The 20,800-nt window shown below is 49.9% G+C and overlaps 6 protein-coding genes across 6 annotated transcripts; 2 read left to right on the top strand and 4 right to left on the bottom strand.

Annotated features, from left to right (window-relative positions):
• Window positions 1-3: 3 nt before the first annotated feature.
• Window positions 4-1,599, bottom strand: KY384_002341 (uncharacterized protein; the record flags this gene model as incomplete). The annotated part of the gene is made up of 1 exon (XM_044810864.1): window positions 4-1,599. The coding sequence occupies one exon, from the start codon at window positions 1,597-1,599 to the stop codon at window positions 4-6; it is 1,596 nt and encodes a 531-aa protein (XP_044671747.1).
• A 697-nt stretch (window positions 1,600-2,296) lies between these two features.
• On the bottom strand, window positions 2,297-4,357 carry KY384_002342 (uncharacterized protein; the record flags this gene model as incomplete). The annotated part of the gene is made up of 7 exons (XM_044810865.1): window positions 2,297-2,336; window positions 2,394-2,578; window positions 2,681-2,773; window positions 3,434-3,897; window positions 3,945-3,969; window positions 4,024-4,188; window positions 4,241-4,357. The coding sequence occupies 7 exons, from the start codon at window positions 4,355-4,357 to the stop codon at window positions 2,297-2,299; spliced, it is 1,089 nt and encodes a 362-aa protein (XP_044671748.1).
• A 344-nt stretch (window positions 4,358-4,701) lies between these two features.
• Window positions 4,702-9,189, bottom strand: KY384_002343 (uncharacterized protein; the record flags this gene model as incomplete). Its single annotated transcript, XM_044810866.1, has 3 exons — window positions 4,702-6,677; window positions 6,727-8,349; window positions 8,412-9,189. 3 exons carry the CDS (start codon window positions 9,187-9,189, stop codon window positions 4,702-4,704), a joined length of 4,377 nt encoding a protein of 1,458 aa, XP_044671749.1.
• A 694-nt stretch (window positions 9,190-9,883) lies between these two features.
• On the top strand, window positions 9,884-10,255 carry KY384_002344 (uncharacterized protein; the record flags this gene model as incomplete). Its single annotated transcript, XM_044810867.1, has 2 exons — window positions 9,884-10,044; window positions 10,096-10,255. The coding sequence occupies 2 exons, from the start codon at window positions 9,884-9,886 to the stop codon at window positions 10,253-10,255; spliced, it is 321 nt and encodes a 106-aa protein (XP_044671750.1).
• Window positions 10,256-10,512: 257 nt separating this feature from the next.
• KY384_002345 (uncharacterized protein) lies at window positions 10,513-11,560 on the bottom strand (the record flags this gene model as incomplete). Its single annotated transcript, XM_044810868.1, has 4 exons — window positions 10,513-10,857; window positions 10,919-11,118; window positions 11,169-11,455; window positions 11,520-11,560. The coding sequence occupies 4 exons, from the start codon at window positions 11,558-11,560 to the stop codon at window positions 10,513-10,515; spliced, it is 873 nt and encodes a 290-aa protein (XP_044671751.1).
• Window positions 11,561-11,925: 365 nt separating this feature from the next.
• KY384_002346 (uncharacterized protein) lies at window positions 11,926-19,997 on the top strand (the record flags this gene model as incomplete). The annotated part of the gene is made up of 2 exons (XM_044810869.1): window positions 11,926-12,049; window positions 12,103-19,997. 2 exons carry the CDS (start codon window positions 11,926-11,928, stop codon window positions 19,995-19,997), a joined length of 8,019 nt encoding a protein of 2,672 aa, XP_044671752.1.
• Window positions 19,998-20,800: the final 803 nt, after the last annotated feature.

The raw sequence follows: 20,800 nt of genomic DNA on the forward strand, positions 1-20,800 counted from the left end.
TCTTCACCAGCCGCTCCTACTCTGGGCAGACTCATCCCAAGACTGCAGAAATGCACCAGGAAGCGTTTTCATCTCAGCTGTGATGGAGTAGTCAGAGCTCGCATCAGATACTGTCTCAGCCTCGTCCGCCTGTCTCTGAGCGACCTGCCTTGATTGCAAAAGAGATCTGATGGCAGTCACGCTGGGATCTGCGCCGGCCCTGAGTAGTAACTCCACCACATCCTCAGCAGCAATTGAACAACTCGCTGCAAGCGCATTGCCGAAGCAGCCTCCAGTGGCGTTCACATCAGCGCCCCTTCGAAGCAGTAGTTCGACCACGCTCGCGTCACGGCTCCACGAGCATAGGGCTTGGAGGGCATATTCGTATTGGCTGTCAGAATGCTGGGCATTGATGTATGCGCCACGGTCGAGGAGGGTTGCGATTTTTTGCATATTAGGCCTTAGTTTGGTTTGATCTGAGACTGCCGAAAACAGCTCACTGTCCAAGATGTCCCTCTCGTACATAGAGAGATGGAAACGAGCACTGCTGCTGGCTATGACTGCCTCGCGATCTACCCCGGCATAGGTTTCTCCCGTGGGAGGCTGGACCGTTGGATTGTACCGTGAGGCAGATCGAACAGTTGAGAAGACGCTGTTGATATCGAGGGGCTTGCCTGAGGCGGTATCTGCGGGAAGCTCGACTATGACGCCTTCCAGAGGCTCGAAATGCCTAGGGGCAGAGTTTGCGGAATTCTCGACTGATATTGAGCTTGGTCGACTGGAAAGAGACTCGCTATCGTCCGGATGTCTTGCATCCTGTTCGCCAGGGAGTTGGACTTTGGGCTCGTCCTTTGCAAAGGTTTGCGTGCGTCCGGCTTTCGTTTCGGACGTTTTCGCTCTTGATATGATCTTCTCGTATTGGGAGAATGTTCTCCGATATACTTTGGAGTCGATGACTTCCTGATCAAACGCCCTCTCCGTCGTGCTGCCTAAAGACTCTGCGTCATTTCCGCTCAAAGTACTCGACCCATTGCCGCCGTCCTTAGTCCCCTGAATAATAGACTCCGGAGGTCGGACTTGTGGGTACCGTTCTCGCAAGCTCCGACTATCCGCCATCCTAGCTCTCAAGATCTTAGCCAATTCGTCCTGCTTCTGGTGCATGCTCGCCATCGTCTCGACCTGCAGGCTCTGTAGAAGTAGCTGAATCGCACCCCTCTGCCCGCCCAGATGCTGCAACAGCGCCTTTATCGCATTCTCCGTAAACATGAATTTGATATTGCCCGTCCATTTAATCGATTGAAACGGCCGCCGTTTCGACACCTTGCACAGTTCATGCTCGATACAAGAAATCACAGTCACGCAGCCCGTGAGCGCACTGTCGAACGTATCGACCAAGTCGGCCTGCGAGCTGAACCGCGTGCTGATAGAGTCTGGGTCGTTTTGACATAATCGCTCCAATCGTCGCAGCGCGTCTAGGATGGTAATGATTTCGGTCTGGATTAATGTTAGGGTTATGGGCGCGGACTTGTAGCGTGAGATCAGGTCTTTGATTAAGAAGCCCGTTTTCTCGGAGATGACGATTACGCTGAGGATGAAGGGGGCGAGGGATAGTGGATCCATTATTATTGGAGGCTGCGAGGCCGTTCAAGGTTGGACTTTCTTCAGTCCCTAAGACTGATTGTGGAGCGCATCGCGAGAGAGATATGTCGAAAATTGCACTGTAGTCAAGTCAATGATACTCGCTGCATTCGTGCTATTTTAATGCTCCTGTGCTTGTGTACGACATGCTAGACAGCGCATACGTTGTAGAGAATCGCCGTGGCTTTCGTTCATCCCGCGAGCAGGTTTTGAGATCGTACTTCTGGGTCATGATCCCTTGTTCTTGGAGTTATTTCTGATATTGAGAATTTTTGGTGGTGGTGGTGGATGGAGTTGGCCGTGCGGCAAAGCGGTTACGATGACGTTCGCAGGAAATCCTTCGAAATCAGTGAAAAGGGAAGACGGACGAACATATAAATGGGGCGGGTCCAACGCATATCTATCGCTACGGCGTCTGTCTACGCTACGAAAGGCTGCATTAGAAGCAATACCGAGATTTTATATGCGAGAGCTTTGGTAGAGTTTCCTCAAAAGTTCGTGTCATGCCTCAATTGCTTCGAGTAGAGGCCTCATTCACGTTCACTTTGCTACCTAGCCTTCCTGCATTGATGTACGTGATCCCTTTCTTGCTCAGGCTCTCTCCGCCCAGATTGCAAAGACCGTCATGCATTCCCACCCAGTCAAATACCGCTCGTCTGAATGGCCATCAACCACGTTTCTAGAACACAAGAGCCGCTCCCTTCGTCTTCTTATCACCACTGCAAAGCATATCAGCCGCTGCTCACCATCCCTATCCAGAGGAAAGGAACACATACCCCAACTCAAAGTGCTTGCATCTCTTCAACGAAAGCTGAGCCTTGTATTTGCATTCTGTGCATTCTAACCGCAGCACCACTTTCTTCGTTGTCTTCGCTTTCTTGTGGAACACCGGTTTCGTCTGTCCACCGTATCCGGACTGCTTGCGGTCGTAACGGCGCTTTCCTTGTGCGACTGTTGAGGCCTGGGGACATCGATATCAGCATTTGATCTCATCTGCCGAGGAGGCTCGTGGTATGGAGGGTGCAGTTCAAGGTCAGGGGTTTGGTGTATCTGGAGAACGTACTTTGCCAGTCTTGTATTGCGTGACCTTATGCTGTGTGTGTTTCCTGCATTTCTGGCCCTTGCAGTATGTGCGCCGGGTTTTTGGGACGTTAACCTAATTCACGAATATGTGTCAGCCGGTGGATTGAGGTCGCAAAAGTACGCTGTGTGCTGTAGTCCTTCTCTTGCGACAAGCCGGGCAATGTTGCGGTGGCGACCCGAATGCCCGGAGCTCGTCCTCCTCTTGATGAAGCCGTTGCGAACGATAATGGAGCTTGTAGGGCGTATGACGACCCGGTTCTCTCGTTGTTGATGCCTCCCTCCAGAATCGTGTGATCCTCCTCTTCTTGGGCTGATAATCTCTTCGGCTTTGTCCTCCAGCTAACCATCTTTCCAAGCTGCCTGTCGCAGCTCTCGCGAGTTGAGGGAGAGTCAGAGATAGGGGCTTACCATCTTGAATCGTTGGTGACGATTGTTCAAATAGTGTGCGTGGACTTGTTGCCGCTGTCGTGATTACTCTTTCGTAAAGTGCGGGCTCGCTTCAAGCCAAGAAATGCCAAGGCGCTATGTATAGGCGCCCTGTCCGAATCATAGTCCTATTCGTATCGAGCTCTATGCTGGATTCAAGACGAAGTTTCATTCCTCCATTACGACTATCCAATATCCAAGTCACCTATGGAAAAAAGGACTCCATCTCCACCAGCTATTGGGATACAGCTCTGCCCTCATGATGACTCTCACCGCCTCCATACCAGACCTTACCCTTCCTGCAAACCAGTCCCTTCTCCTCGCCAACAATCCATTCTAACGATTCCTCAGACCAATACTCTTGCAATCCTTCATTGATACCCTCAATCTCTTCTACGAGGTCCTTCATCTGCTTCTTCTCGAAGATGTCTTGATTCACGAAACGGGCAATCGTGAGATGCGATGATGGCACTACATATCTCGAGCCTACCTCAACGCCAGTACTCCGGCAGAGCTCGTACGCATCCCGTCGCAAGTGATGGTAGGTGTAGGACTCAGTCGACACTGGCAAAAAGCTCAGGGCGAGTGCTGCGCTATCATAGCTGACCATGGGCTTCACAAGGGTAGGGTGGTACATGGTCGTGTAGGCTGTGATCTCTGGTATCTTTGGCTCCATGATATCGATCATCTGCTGGATCTCATGCCAAGTTTTCGAATGAGCCATCTCCATCACTGTCAAGTGCAGATCTTCTGTTGGCATGAACCAGAGTGCTTTTGGCGTCAGCTGGCATCTCACCAAACGTCTATGAGCTACATACATGGAAACTGGTGTGCTAGCCTCGTCTGGATGTCTCCGATCAACTGCCGTATCCTTTCCGTTGGTCGGGCCCAGAATACCAAACAGTTTCTGGGGTCTTCGTATGCAGGATGATTCACATTGTCGATGAGCTTGGAAAGAATGGGATCTGTGTTGAAGCCTGCAAAGTCGGGTGACAAGATCTTCGCTTTTTGCTGCTCGTTCCTAGTCTCTCGATGAGTCGAATAGCGGGCTTGAATCTGACTCTGCAAGTACGTCAGACCTCAACGACCAAAGACATTGGAGCTGAGTGCGTACTGGGTCTTGGTTACATGATTGGAGTAGAGCATTGTACGGATTCGCGAACGCAGCCGTGTCTACACCAGAGAGATCTTTGAAATTTCGCCCGTCTGAAGGATTTGACTCGATAGCCATGGTTCAAGTACAGAACCCGCATCCAAAGAGGGGCCGTTGATATTTCAAGTGAGGGTCATTGTGACACTTGGTAGTGCATTTCTTAGCAATGGTAGGAAGATGCAACCAGGTTACTGTCTGTTGGCAAAGTATTACTTCTGATCAGCGCCGTTGCAGCGGAGGTCGGTTCTGGTTGCCGCCAAAAGGTCTGTGCGGGGCAGTCAATCGGACTCGTTTACAAGGAGCCTAACACCCTTAGAGCCGATTGTTCATTGTAGGGGCTCATCCAGTGGTCGCCCCTTACAGATTTTACCAGGACTTTGACCCAAAGTTAGAGGCCGATTATTGTATGGAGTCCCTGTTCTTCAACCTGTTCTCGTCTCTTCTGCCGTGAACACTCTTTGCCATATATCCATGAGATGTTGCTCTTTCTCATCAAGCTTGCTGCCAGGCTGCTTGATCTGCTTCTCGACTATTGCCTTAATTCCACTTCTGAGAGTCTTCAACACGAGCATCATCGCTCGATCCTTGACCGAGAATTTAATACGATTCCCATCCACCACAAGAACTCCGGCGTGCATCTTGAAATCCGCATCGCCGCAGCACAATGCTACTGCAAGGTCGTCGACAGCACTGGTCTCATGTGCATTGAGACTCTTGTTGCCAGATTGCATGACGTGGTAGAATGAGACCCAGCTAGGTGGATTTTCTGATCGCTTGTTGACAGACGTAGGATGGAGGGTAATGGATTGGTTGTTGGCAACATTGCGCCATGCTCGGCCTTCTCTCTTCAGGAGCTTGGGATAGAAAGACATTGCGATGGTGGTATTGAGGATCGTGTCGTTGGCACCGTTGATGTTGTATCTTGCAGGTACGTCTACAAAGTTTCGATGGCCGAAGGATGGACGGCTGCCCCTAACTCTTCCTCGCTCCTCAGCTGTCAGCGTAAGCAAACCTGCATCTATGAGCGAATTGAAAAGCTGGCCTTTGATGTCCTCAATGTTCAGGAGCGTCTGAACACTCAAGAAGCTCTTCCGACAGAACTGCTGCTCTGAAACGCCAGTTATATTGCAGACTCGCCGCCACGCTGAATAGGCGTTGTACGCTGTCAGCAGATCCGAGTCACCTCTTTTGAATGATAGTCGCGCTTGATCGACCTGTGTCCTAGAATCCATCGTCGAATTGAATGGCGATTTAGCTGAGAAAGTAGCGGCGATGGTCAATGTAGCATCAAGACACCCAAATATCGTGCCGAGAAGCAGCAATTTGCCGAGAAACACATCTAGAGGTAAGCGGGCAAGCTGTCGGCCTAGTGAGGTAAGATTCTGCATGACAGTCAAGGCCTTGACATCTTGAAGGGCATCCACTGCTCGGCGTATGTTCTTGGCTGAAGGTGGGTCAAGTGCTTCGGATAGTGTCTCCTCAATACCACCCATTTTGTAGATTTTTACACGCAGTACCAAATCTTGAAGTGATAGGCGCAGTATCTCCGGCGTTTGTTCCTTTGCCATTCTCTCGAATCTTTGTTTGGAAAAGAGATGAAAGCAGAGGCCATTTTGGACCCGTCCAGCACGTCCACGCCGTTGAGTAGCATTCGCTTGCGAGATGAAAACTTCCAAGAGACGTGATAATTGGCGACGTTCGTCAAATCTCATTTCTTTGTGCTTTCCGGTGTCAATGACGCAAGTGATGTCTGGAATCGTGATACCAGTCTCGGCGATGTTTGTAGCGAGGACAATTTTACGCATGCCCTTGGGAGGTACCAGGAAAGCCCTTTCTTGGTCCTCGGTGGCAATCGAAGAGTGCATTGCAAAGATCTCGCAGCTTTGTCGAATCGTCGGGTGGCTAGTCAACATATCATGCAGCCGCCGTATTTCTGCAATACCAGGTAAAAATATCAGAGTGGCCTTGTTGTAGTCGGACAATTGTCCAGACAAAATCTTCTCAAGGAGTTTAATTATGAGATCAAAAGGTATGCGATATTCATTAAGCTGCGCTAGCGTCTTTCGTGTCTGCAGGCTGTAATTGGCCAACTCTTTGGATGAGTGGGATTCTTTCGTACTAGCAGGTTCGCTATCATCTTCTTGATCTGCATCGTTGTCCTCGATGGGTATTGCACCCACGTCGCCGAGCTTGAAATGGGTAAGTTCGATAGCATCTTCCAGATATCTTGTCTCAACGGGAAAGGTTCGCCCGGGGACTTCGAAGATTGGCGCATCTCCCAGGTAAGCGGAGAACTTTTGAGCATCGACGGTGGCAGACATCAAGACGACTTTGAGGGATGGGCGCTTCACGAGGAGCTTCCGCAAGACAATCAGAAGGAAATCACTATCAATTGAGCCTGACAACGTAAGTATGTCAGTGACACAGATTGAGAATCGCCAACCTACGTTCATGTACTTCATCCAGGAGGAGATGCGTTATATCTTCAAGCGTTTCGGAACCTTCAAGCATTCTCATGATGACTCCAGTCGTAGCATATACAAGTCTTGTCTGCGCTGTCATCTGGCTATCAAGTCTTACTGCAAAGCCGACGAGTGACCGGGCAGTCCCGACATCGTTCTTCTGCTCGCCTAACTCTTCACTCACACGTCGAGCCAATGATATTGCAGAAATCCTACGGGGCTCCGAGCAGTAGATCTTGCAATGACGTTGGTTGGAAAGTTCATACTCAAGGATGTAAGCAGGGACTTGAGTACTTTTACCACAACCTGTTGCGCCACAAATGATGACCACTTGGTTGCTTGTTATGGCTTCGAGTATTTGCTCCCGATACTGCCAGACCGGCAGCCTTGCTCGAGAAGTGAGCATCGCCTTGTACTTCGCCGAAGAGGCTTTGCGATGCCACATTTGTTGAAGATCAGTTGGTGTTCCAGTCGCAAGCGTAGATCGTCCTCGAAGAGTACTTTCAGAATACTCAAGTCTCGTATCTTTCGACGGCGTCAAATCGATCTCACTAGAGATTTGCGCGTCTGCTACTAGTTTCCGAAGGGTACGAAGGGTTTCTCGATCGACCGTATCTTCCTGCTCCTGCCTTCTTCTCGTCATTTCCGCCCAGAGGTCTCTCCATACCCCTGGTAGCCGAAATGAAGCTTTCTCCTCTCTAGGAGAATGTGCCACTATCGAGAAAAGGGCCACAGTTGCGACGAATGTTTCGGACTGAATCGAATTGGGACAAGACACCGAGATCATCGCGAGTCTTGCTTGTCGCGAATTAGAGCCCTCGGTGCTCATCGAGTCTAGCGGAGAAGATACAATATCCTGTTGTTGCGGCTTCGACCATTGTATCTGAACGGCGTGTCGACAACTAAATGACGCTTTCGATATCACACTAAAGGTAACTTTGGCAGAAGGATCTCTAGCTTTGCAGGCGTCTTCCAAGACTCTGCGAGGTGCCATGCCGTTCCATGTACCAAAATCACGAATCTGAATTGGCCTACCTCCGTCGTCTGTAGTCTGTAGAGCACTGCCATCCTCGGGATTTGCGGACAATTCGGGAAGAGAGGAGAAGAAGTCTCCCACGCCACTCTCGGTGTCCTCTGTCGTTACAGGCTCATCTGGCAAACGAGACTTGACAGGCGAGTCCGGCTGAGTATGGTCATCAATATCCAGTCGTTGTCTTGCAGCCTTTTCCTGACATAATTCAATGTAATGTGATTCCCATAGCATTTGAGCCCGTTCGGAATCAAATAAGATATCTGAGGTGATTTTTGCTATCTGAGCCTGGAGTCGTTTAATTTTGGGGCTTATCGGCCTGACATTGTTGTGACTATTCCGCGTTGAATTAGGCACTCTATTCTTATTTATTTTTCCAGGCCTCGACTCTACAACCTTTGCATCAATTTCGAACAGTCTTCGCTGCAGTTGCAGATACCTATCCACTAGTTGTTCCGGCTCCATATCACTCGGTAAATCGCTAATTTCGGCCATTTTATCGTCATTCGTTTCCTGGTTGGTAACAAATTCCCACGATGTCGGAGTTGATGTTCCAGTACCGTGCGCGTTCGCAGTATCTAGCTTCTCTTGTAGACGAATGTCAGTGCCGGTCTGTCAATATGCATTGGCTGTAATTTACCTTCGCCGAAATTCACAGGCGTTTGCTCTATCGTCGTTACTTCTTGCCTGGAGAAGCTGTAATCTGACTCGTTTTGCCCTGCTGTCTTTCGGGCCAACCAATCAAGGCATGTTTCAAGACCCCAAACATCATCTCTGGTATCTAAAGCCAATGACGAGGGGTCATCAGAGTATCTGTGCAACGTGTGCCTTAGAACCTCCGAGATGTCTTCCTTGGGGAACGATAAGTGCGGTAACATGAGATGAAGTTGCCACATCCTTAATACAATCTCGTCACTGGAGAGTTCTTGAATGGATGAAATCCTGGATTTGTATGAATTCGAGTCTGAAGTAGCCCGTTCGGAGTGCACAAAATCAAGCACTAGTTGCACAACCTCGTCTGGTAACCACGGCTTGGTCGTCAGTCGATCAGAGTGCGTGCGAAGAAGGCGCTTCTCCGTTTCCAATCTTGACACTTGCCTTGATGCTTCTCGTTTGATCTTTTCAGCATGCTTATCGACAAGATTTTGAAGGTCTGCTTCCTCAAGGTGAGCTTCTAATTCTTCTGGACTCAGCTCATGCAGCGGCCTCTCCGGCGCTTGATCATTTGCAGTAGTTGGGCCATCTGGATTAGACGAGTCATTTCTCGACGGTAGCTTGCTCTTCGCCTCAATCCCTACTTGAGGATCTGATTCAGGGTCCGCTTCCCCCTGATCATGCTTCTTAGACGCCACAGACGTTGTGGCAACAGCACGAGCGGGATTCGGCGCAGACTTTTTCTTTTTCTTGCCATGAGCCATTATTAGGGGTAGCAAATACTTTTGCACGTGAGAGCCCGATGGGTGGTCTCCGAGGCAGTCAATCGATGAATTTAGGAGAAGGAGCAATATGATTCATCAAAACAATTGTGAGCTTAGAGCCCTGCCAAGATACAATTAGCCCTCAAGCTAGTCTTCTTTGAGAGATGGAGATCCTCCTGAAAATCTTCAGCTGTATAATGCTTCTCCCCAATCAATCTACGTGAGTGGTTAGCGGGGCCTTCCTTCCTTATGTCAAGACTCACATCTGACTTTTGTCGGTGCTCGCCCTCTTCATTCTGCCTTCTTGTTCCTTCGGAAGACCGCTTCGCTGTTTCAAAGCAAATGCCTCCATGGCTATTAAGCTATTCTGCGAGCGCAGTGGTCTTGCTACGCCGTCATTCAATGAACGTCCTTTTCTTACGTCCCGTACCAAAGATCTACAAGTTGTGAATCCATCATGCCAAGCAGGCGGTCTCATCCACGCTTGCGAAAAAAGTCACCATCATTCACTTTCTCCAAGCCTATGTTTGCCTTGGAACCCCTCAAAAATGAAAGATATATCCACCTTCCTTCCATCCATCTTCCCCTCTCAAATCACTACAAACAAATTGGATTTTCAAGCCAATTCTTGAAACCCTTCTCTGCTAGAATGGCTACTACCAACCGAATCATTAAGGGATCTCTACTTACCCAAATGTCAAAGGGGGCTCAGAAATCTACATTGAAGGCACCTACTGAGACACAATCCTTCGAACGCACCAATGAAACGGTCAACATCCCTGCGCCTAGGTTGATCGAGATTATGCAGAAACATGACAAGCTACTGCCAGCGAATACCGCGAAAGCCATCATCCGGTAAGTGTGTCCCAACCACACCAGATAGAGACATCACTGACCTTGCATAAGCGATTTCGAACATGGGGACGATAAGCACATCAATGTGGTTTGCTTTGACAAGGATGGCAAATTCATCGAAACAGTGCACATCCCGCTAGAAACTGACGTTCAATTGAAAACGGTCGCAGGTCGGCATGAACAACAAAGATTTCAAGGCTGCATTGATTAATATCTATCGTAGGCGTTGTCGACAGCACGCCTACCTAGTCGAAACAAGGGGCACGGATCTTGGTGCGCCTGGAGAATAAAGGGCAGAACGAAGGGGCGGTGAAATAGCTTGTAAACGATCTTGGCAAGACATTGAGGGTGAAGCGCCTGCAGAACTGTGCCAGACAATTTACATACAGTGAGGTAGTGATGAATGGATCATTTGGGAATCTCTATCTTTCCTTTACGCAAGTTCTGGGATGGAAAACAAGCGAAGTGTCAGCCCACCACCCCCGAAAACCATTGGTCCTGAAGAAGCTCTTTAGCTGAGGGGCGATCTCTCGGGTCGAGCTTCATGAACTTGTCGAGGAAAGTTATGGTCTCTTTACTCATATTGACAGCAAGTGTATGTCTATGTCTCCTTCTACCTCCTCGCTGCGTGACATATCCCTCCATAGAATGAAGATGTTCCATCGTGAGTTGCTCAGCGAGTTCCACATACTTGTCAGGGAAAGGTCCAAAGTATGCACATTGGAGCGCAAGAACCATGATGGTATACATCTCGTCCTTTTCATCTAGCTCTGGCGGACTGAACATCCTTGCTCCGGTAAGTCCCCACATTATCTAAGCACAGCGTCAGAGGAAATGCGGCGTGTATCTTTCAATTACTTTGATTGGCGCTTACCAACGTACCAAGAGCCCACAGATCCACATTCGTTGTCCATGGCATTCCGAACAGACTCTCAGATGGGCGGTAAGAAGGATGACTGAATTCATGGTGCGTAGTTGGCGTCAATTCGAGAGAATCACCCAAGTCTATCACTTTGATCCTGCTAAATGAGCCGTGCTGGTCGAAGTCGACGACGATATTGTCAGACCTGATATCTTTACTCTCACTTCAGTAAGACTCCGGATTGGTAAGCTCTTGGATATACCTGTATGCGCAAAATTTCTCTCATGCATTGTCACTAGTCCCTTAAGCACGATTTTGGCCACCCTTTTGACTTCTTGTTCTTCGAGCTTTTCTTGCGGCCGCGAGTACAAAACATGGTGAAGATTTTCGTCGAGATATTCATGTACTGTGATCTTCTGATCAGGAATAACGTCAACCATTTGTCGAAATGAGGCGTGGCTGCGAAGGCACCCATTAAGGAGATTGAATTCACGATCAAAAGCATCATCATCGCGTGCTTCCTTAAGAATCACACGCTGTCGATCATGACTGTCGCAGTGAGTACAACAAAGTCAAAGGGTTAGAGCTGTGCTCGACTGAGCTCAATTGGTACCATTGTCCAAGCCAAACACTTGGACAGCCTTCTCTGATCATTCGAAGCGCTGTGTACATAGCTTTTCGCCATTGGCCACGGAAAACAATGTTGGGCTGCAAGAGACCCATAGCAACGAGGCTGTCGAGTATTTTTCGAAAAAAATCTTAAAATAGGGGAAAATTTCCATTGGTCAGACGATTCCGACCTTCAACCGTCAAAGGCTCTGTCTGTCCCGGGAGTCCATCATCTATCGTTTGGTGCAGATGGAGGCAGAGTTGTGGGTTATGTATCGATTGATTGGGGTCCGAGAGCGGGGCGTTGGCTTTGGAAGTTTCCAGCCCTAAGCTAGACCATTCTGGGATTGCCCGACTTTCGACTCGAAAAATAATCAACTGTCTAACTCACATGACAATGCACGGCTACCATGGCCCAGAGTGACGAAGAGCTTGGGCGTGCAACGCGTCTAGAGGCTCTCGCTCTAGGGCTTGTATCAAGTTCCCCCAAACGGCGTCTGCCAAAGCTCGCAGAGCTCAGTGACCTGTTCGACAGTGAGGGTCTGACGCTCGATGCAGATCCCAGAACAAGACTGACATTCTGTTAGATACTCCGCAGGGGCTCAATGAGTCAATTCTCCCCCTCCTCTTCCGTACATACGCATATTACCAGGATCGAGCCTCCAGAAGAGCTGTACAACGCATCCTACAAAATGATCGATTCTATCTTCCTCACACCTCATCACTCGTGGATTTCTACACTTCGGAATGTGCAAAGCAAGGGCTAGCCTCCTCAAATGCCTTAGTGCTTGTCGAATGGGGTTCGGTGATTCTCCAACACTCGGCTGCCGACAAAGACAAATTCCCAGAGTACGGCCCTTCAATCGTAGCTGCGATTGCTCAGGCGTTGGAAATATGCCACAGACCATCAGGCAAGGCCAGGAAGAACTTAAAGTACAGCTCTCGAAGATTGATAGAACGTGCCATCCTCAAGATCGTCGATTCTCGCCGAGGACGCCCGATCGAATGGCTGGTGGGTTCACTGACAGCTAAAGGTCATGGCCTTGGGCCTAGGGCAAGTCCGTTCTTGGGCGCCTTGGCTGATGCTTGTGCCTGGCCGCATAGTCGACGTGGGGAGTTCAAAGAGCAAATGTTGCCAATCTTCGACTTCTACACACGCGAGATTCTTGGCTCACGGTCTCAGATTCCTCTCCACATTGTTGTCGGGCTACAACCGTTCTTTAGCTTCTTCGTGGACACTACAGATCTCCGCCAAAGCATTGTACCTGCGTTAGAAAAGGCACTTTTGAGAGCTCCCGAGGTCATTCTCAGCAATGTTTTCTCTTCCCTTGTGGAGGCTTTGCCCTCCTCACAAGACCTTGGACCTATTTTACATGATCATCTTCTCAAACCAATTACAATGAATATCAAATCGCAAAATGAGATCATTCGTAACGGCGCTGTGTCAGCCTACAAAGTAATAGCAGGACACACTTTCGCAGATGACGCCATCCAAAAGATCTCGAAGCAACTACTGGAAATGCTTTCCGTCACCAAAGCGCCGGTGGAACGGCAGTGCTTGTCACAGATGCTTGAAAGCACTCCGTCAATGTCATCACAAGTATCATCTACATGTATCGCTATGTGCAAGATCATCTCGAAAGAGACAAGTGAGGCTGTGCTCGGAGCTGAGATTAAGGCTCTTTTTGTGAATGTCCGAAAAGGCTCTCTCGATGACAGCATTCTATCGACAGTCAATGACGTAGCGAGTAAAGGGGCTAAAGACAAGAAGCTTAGTGTACGCAGATTGTGGATCCTCGCCTTTGGAGACTTTCTCTGGGATGCTTATGATTCTCGAGAAAGAGAGATGGCATCAAATGTCAAGCTTATTCAAAATCTGTCGAGTGTCCTGCATAATGCGTACGAAGAAGCATCGCAAAACCCTTTGAGCGCTGCCCAGAATGGATCATTGGTCGCTGCCTACATCTTCACAGCACTTTGGCCCAAGCTCAAATCAAACCAGCCTCCGACAAACGGCGTCAGCAAGGCGAAATCACCAGTTTCGGCCGCAATGGACTCCGAAATCCTTTCATCATTCCTCTTGAATCCTAAATACTTCTCGAAGGTCGATCCCATGGATATTTCATGGCTGGTCCGCGCACTGGCGGCCTGCAGTGAGACTATTCCTAAAGTGCCAACAGCAACTTCAACAGCCTGGGGCGAGACTTACATTTACACTATCCTTTGTACAAACATCCCTCCTCAGATCAGGCGCACAGCTATAAAGTCCTTGAAAAATGTGTACCTCGCGCATAGAGCTACTGTATCGGGCAGCATCATCCAAGCATTGTGGAAGTGGCGAAAAGATGGATTAGTTGACAAGAAAGATACGCCTGCTACACTGCCAAAAGCAGACCATGAGAAGCTAATCTTGGTCCTTCAATGCATTTGTCCTCCAAGAGAAGTTTTGAGTTCCAATTCTTTGGGAGCAGAGCAGTCAACCGTGACCCAGTGGCAGCTTGTACAGCTGCTGGTCCTGTGTCGTCCAGAGATCATTCCTAGAGCTCATTGGATTGAAATATGCCTGCGAATGGGCGAAGACCCCGGCGAGATTGCGAAGACAAAATCTCTGGACTGTTTAGAACGTATTGACACTATTCTCGGATCTAATCAGACCGCCAATGCAGCCTTGCCAGTTCAGGGTGCTGCCCTGCGTGCGGCTGCGGAATTGGCGTTTGTAGCCCCCGACATCATCACCCCGCTGCTCATCGACCGGATCAGAGACAATCTTCCAGGAGACGATATTTCTAAATTTGGACCTACCGAAATAGCCATCGCGCGGACTCCGGAAGGTACTGCGTTCGTCGACGTCCTCAGCTCACAGACGCAGCGTAATTCAGTGCACAAAAGCTCTCCAGACTATGAAATCGCAAAATGGGAAGAGGAGATGAGAAGTCAGATTGCTCAGAAGAAAGGTCAGACAAAGAAGTTGACATCTGACGAAAAGGCAAAGGTGGAGGCTCAGCTCCAGAAAGAGTCTGCTATTCGGCAAGACGTTCAAGTTGTGGGCAACAAGCTAAAGCTGGGCGCAGGCCTGATCCATGCCCTGGCCACCGGACCACCGACTGATGCTCTGCTATGGCTCGGGTCTTCGTTGAGTCTACTAATTCAGGTGATAAGAGGTGGTGCTGGTAGATTGGCCGGGTCTGTTCTAGACGACGCATACCTTGCGTGTGCAGATCTAGTGACAATCAGACTTGGTATGCAGAGGAAATTCATCGGCATCGCGACTCTAAGATCCGAAGGGTCATCTTCTTTATCAAACGAGCTTGTAGAGGAGCCACTTCGCGAGCTCGTTACTCGGTTGCTGCATCGGATCCACTTCCTCGGCGGCCAACGGAATTTCGATTCTCTGTCTCTCATGTACTTGCTCCCGCTAGTATTTGCGGTGTTGAACAAGGGCGGGCTTGGCGATTGCGATGCTGACGAGGCTGATGAACAAATTACACTTGCGTTGGAGTTTCTGGAATTCCACACCAATGAATTCGCCGAAACCACCTTACCGCGACAAGAGGCTCTCGACACGCTGATAACGAGCATAAAACGCTTCGGTCAACACCACAGGCTCATCAAAGATTGCATTAATGGCATCTGTGAAGCTGTTACCTCGAACATCACCGAGTCAGAGACCGACACTCTACTCAAGGGTCTTATCACGCCAGAACATAATGTCCGTACAGCACTTTTGCAAGCAATCAAAGATCATGTAGACTTGACCGATCTCGAGTTCTGCGAACAAATTTGGATAATTGCTCATGATGATGTGGAAGAGAACGCTGCACTAGGTCAAGCAATATGGCAGGAAAATGCTTTAGAAGTAGAGCCGACGAATGCCGCCCAGGTCATGCCTTATCTTGAATCTATTGAACGAACGATCCGAAGCGCAGCTTCACGGGCACTCGCAGAATGTGTTCAGGTCGACCGCGAGTCATTCACCAAGGCTATACACGACCTCGAGGAACAATACCGCCAGCTTGCGAAGCCAAGAATGCCTGAGAAAGACGCGTATGGGATGCCCAAGAAGATGGATCTTTCCGACCCTTGGCAAGCAAGAAGTGGAATTGCATTGGCCTTCAAAGAGATGGCGCCAGCTTTCGAAACTTCAGAGTTGGTCGGCTTTGTTGATTTCATGGTGAATGATGGTCCCCTCGGTGATCGCAACACAACCGTTCGAGACGAAATGGTGGAGAGCGCAACTACTGTCATCACGCTTCATGGAGCGGCCGAATTAGAGGCACTAATGCAAAAGTTTGAGTTGGCTCTCGAAGCGTCGAAAAGCAACTCAGGAGTCTCTGACCTTGTTAGCGAAGCAGTTGTCATTCTCTACGGCGCCATTGCACGACATCTGCCGGAAGGTGACGAACGCGCGCATGAAGTCGTGCAGAAGCTTTTACAGACCCTCGCAACTCCTTCCGAAAGCGTTCAGTATGCAGTCGCAGGCTGTCTACCTCCATTGATTCGAAAGTGTGGGCGAAAGACGTCCGAGTTCGTTCAGACGACGTTGGATACTTTACTCCAATCGAAGAAGTACGCCGCTAGACGAGGGGCTGCATACGGGATTGCTGGCATTGTTGCAGGAAAAGGTGTCTCCGCCTTGAAAGAGTATCGTATTCTGTCGGCTCTGAAGACCGCCACGGAGAACAAGAAAGACCAAAATCAGAGGCAGGGCGCACTCTTCGCTTACGAGCTCCTTGCATTACTCCTCGGTGATACGTTTGAGCCCTATATCATCCAGATCGTCCCTCAGCTACTTGGAAGCTTTGGTGACGCAAATGCGGATGTGCGAGAAGCGTGTCTTGACGCCTCGAAGACATGCTTCTCACATTTAAGCTCATACGGAGTCAAGGTTATCTTACCGACACTCTTGGAAGGCCTGGAGGAAAATCAATGGAGAAGCAAGAAAGGTGCATGTGATTTGCTTGGCGCAATGGCATATCTCGATCCTCAGCAGCTTGCAGTCAGCCTGCCAGACATCATTCCTCCCCTAACAGGAGTACTGAACGACAGCCACAAGGAGGTCCGGTTGGCTGCAAACCGTAGCTTACAGCGCTTCGGTGACGTCATCAGCAATCCTGAAGTCAAGAGCCTCGTGAGCATCCTCCTTAAAGCTCTCAGTGATCCGACAAAGTACACCGAGGATGCCCTTGAGGCACTGATCAAGGTCTCCTTTGTGCACTACCTTGATTCACCATCCTTGGCGCTAATCGTGCGTATCCTTCAACGAGGCCTGAATGATCGGTCTGCAACGAAGCGGAAGTCAGCTCAAATCATTGGCAGCTTGGCACATATGACCGAGAGGAAGGATGTCATATTTCACCTCCCAATCTTGGTCGCAGGCCTCAGATCTGCCGTAATCGATCCAGTGCCAGCAACACGAGCAACGGCATCGAAAGCATTAGGCTCGCTAGTTGAAAAGCTTGGAGAAGACGCATTACCAGACCTTATACCTAGCCTCATGACAACATTGAAGTCGGATACTGGCGCAAGCGATCGATTAGGTTCCGCCCAAGCTCTCAGCGAAGTTCTTGCTGGGCTTGGAACCAGCAGGCTCGAGGAGACCCTGCCTACCATTTTGCAGAACATATCAAGCGTCAAAGCGACGGTCCGTGAAGGTTTCATGACGCTGTTCATCTACCTGCCTGCCTGTTTCGGAAACAGCTTCGCCAATTATCTCAGCAAGGTCATTCCTCCCATCCTTTCAGGTTTGGCAGACGAGCTCGAAACTATCCGTGAAACGGCCCTCAGAGCAGGCCGTCTCCTAGTCAAAAACTTCGCCTCCAGGTCTATCGATCTACTGTTGCCGGAATTGGATCGCGGACTTGCTGACATCAACTATCGTATTCGACTTAGCTCCGTCGAGCTGGTTGGTGACCTACTCTTCAATCTGACAGGAATCAGTGGCAAGACGGAACAAGATGAGAACGAAGTGGAGGGTGCCGCCGAAGCAGGTCAGTCTCTGATCGAAGTTCTCGGTGAGGAGAAACGTAACAAAATTCTTTCATCGCTCTACATCTGCCGTTGCGACACATCTAGCTTGGTTCGAGGTGCAGCTATCGATGTCTGGAAAGCGCTTGTTGCTACGCCACGCACACTGAAAGAGCTTGTGCCTACTCTCACGCAGCTGATCATTAGGCGACTTGCGAGCTCCAATATGGAGCAAAAAGTGATCGCCGGCAACGCACTGGGCGAGCTGATACGAAAGGCTGGTGAAGGCGTACTATCTAGTCTCCTGCCTACATTGGAAGAAGGGCTTCAGACGTCTACAGACACCGACCACAGGCAAGGTATCTGTATGGCACTACGCGAAGTTACATCTGCTGCTTCATCCGAAGCTCTCGAAGATTACCAGAAAGTTCTTATCTCTGTTGTTCGGACGGCGTTAGTGGACAACGATAGTGAGGTCCGTGAATCTGCTGCTGAAGCATTCGACTCGCTGCAGCAGGTGCTCGGCAAGAAGGCTGTTGATCAAGTACTTCCACATCTACTCAATCTACTTCGATCCGAGGACGGCGCCGATACTGCACTATCTGCACTATTGACACTGCTCACTGACAACACGCGGTCCAATATCATTCTACCAAATCTCGTTCCTACATTACTTGTTTCGCCAATCAGTACTTTCAACGCTAGAGCAGTCGCATCACTGGCGCAAGTCGCGGGTTCGTCTATGAATCGAAGACTACCGAACATACTGAACACTCTAATGGACAACATCATCGTATGTAAGGATGAAGACCAGCGACAGACCCTCGAGGAATCTTTCGAGTCGATCTTGCTTTCTGTTGACGAATATGACGGACTGAATACCATGATGAGCGTTGTGCTCACTCTAGTCAAGGACTCGGATCACCGCAAGCGCGCCAGCATCGATTCTCGATTGGGCAACTTCTTTGCAAAAGCCACCGTCGACTTCTCGCGGTACTATCAAGATCTGATACGTGTCTTGCTAATTTCATTCGATGACTCGGACAAAGAGGTCGTGAGAGCAGCGTGGACGGCATTATCTGGACTGACTTCAAGGTTGAAGAAAGAAGAGATGGAATCACTTGTTTTGTCTACACGCCAGGTCCTTCTCCAAATCGGTGTCGCAGGGGCCAACCTTCCAGGCTTCCTACTACCCAAGGGCATCAATGCGATCCTACCAATCTTTCTACAAGGCTTGATGAACGGAACATCGGATCAAAAGGTCAATGCAGCGCTCGCAATCTCCGACATGGTCGATCGCACAAGTGTGGATTCATTGAAACCTTCTGTCACTCAAATTACGGGCCCTTTGATCAGAGTGGTGTCTGAACGATCAATTGATGTGAAAGCAGCCATTCTATTGACACTGAACAATTTACTTGAGAAGATCTCTATCCTCCTGAAGCCTTTCCTTCCCCAGCTACAGCGGACATTCGCGAAGTGTCTTGCAGATCCCTCCAGCGAGCTTCTCCGATCACGAGCAGCAAAGGCTCTTGGTACTCTCATCACCCTTACGCCAAGAGTAGACCCTCTCATAGCCGAGCTAGTCACCGGCTCGAAAACAGCTGATAGCGGCGTGCAGAATGCGATGATGAAAGCATTGTTCGAAGTCGTCAGTAAAGCTGGCGGCAATATGAGCGAAGCATCTCGAACCTCGATCCTAGGGTTGATCGATAGCGATATTGGGGGTGACAACGACACGACAGCCATAACCCATGCGCGGCTTTTCGGAGCGCTGATCAGATCATTCCCAGCTGGCAGCAGCCCATCAAGCCTGCTTAAGACCAGAGCGCTTGCACAGCACCTCACTCCGTCCACCGTTCTCAACCTGAATGCCGTGCTTGTGCACTCGCCCGAGTCACTGACGGAAGGCTTCTCTCAAGAGACACCGAGTATCATCACCGCAGGCATGCAGCATCGCAATCTCTTCATCGTCGACAATTGTATCTTGGCATCCGGCAAATATCTCCTCACTCCGTCCTCTAATCGCAACAAAGCCAGCGAATCCATTATCCCAGCTCTTACCAATCTCATATCTCCAGGCGGACCCATCGACACTCGCCGACTTGCGCTTGTAGTGATCCGCACCGTCTCCCGGGCTGACCCGGAACTCATCTCCCCTCATCTTCCGGTCCTTACCCCTCCGGTCTTTGCCAGTGTTCGCGACACCGTCATCCCAGTCAAGCTGGCAGCCGAGGCAGCATTCCTCTCAATCTTCAGTGTCGAAGAGAACGAGGGCGAAGTATTTGAGGCGTATATGGCCGAGCATGGTGGGTCAGTGGGCGCCGGACCAAAGCGGAGTATGCAGGATTACTTCAAACGAGTAGCAATGAGGCTAGGCACTCAAGCCCGGGAGAGGAGGGAAGCCGAGGGCGGTCAAGGCGGCTTGGGGCTGTCGAACGATGAGGTAGAAGATGAGCGGGAGATCTGGAGCGTGGGGAAGATGGAATTGGAGGATAAGACATTCAGCGTGGACTGAGCTGCGTGATACACATCAACTGGTGTGATTGTTGGAGAGAGGCGAAGAGGCATCTTTGCCTGCAGTGGTTAGAGAGTCTGCTGGTGTGAGGAAGTTGCGGAATTGCATAGCGAGGCGCTCAAAAGTGGATGGTTTGTTTGTATTGAACGGAGGGAAGTGGGTATAAGTCATAATATTCTGGGCTTCTTTCAGGCTCGACATATGGCGGGCGCCCACAGCATTGACGGTGTTCATCTCCTGTTCAATAATGTCAAAATCCTAATGAGCGATAACGTGATGGATGATTGATATAGCCTCCTTTATGCGGCGGGATGAATCACCTTCTTATCAACCACCAGATGCCTCCACACCGCCAAGCAGCAGGTTCCTCATCGATGACCGAGAGTTAGCGAAGTACCCTTAAGGCCCTTGATATGCTCTCGACGAATGAAGTGTCTCAATTGATAAGCTTGTCAGTCAGATCTGCGTATCGCACGTACAGTTCTGCTCCCCACCAATCACGTCGTCGCATGATGGCGGAGCCGAGTAATGACTAATTCCACCAATTGAACGCCACGCCAAGAGCTGCTATCACGCTAGGAAGATCTAGAACATTGACCAGCATGATACCCCTAACATGTCAAGCAACGGTCCAGATCCCACGGTCACCTCTCAGCACAAGCTTGTCGCTTGGGGCTGGCCGGGGATGCATCACGCCATGTCCCAATGGAGAAAACGGCGACATCGTGTTACCCTTCTCGGCTGACAGGCTGGAGGTCCAGCTGCGACGTCTTGTCCACAGCCTTGTGTCACCTTACACCGAC

Source organism: Bacidia gigantensis (assembly GCF_019456465.1).
Source record: "Bacidia gigantensis strain McMullin 20006 chromosome Unknown contig_156, whole genome shotgun sequence".
Classification (NCBI taxonomy): Eukaryota; Fungi; Ascomycota; class Lecanoromycetes; order Lecanorales; family Ramalinaceae; genus Bacidia; species Bacidia gigantensis.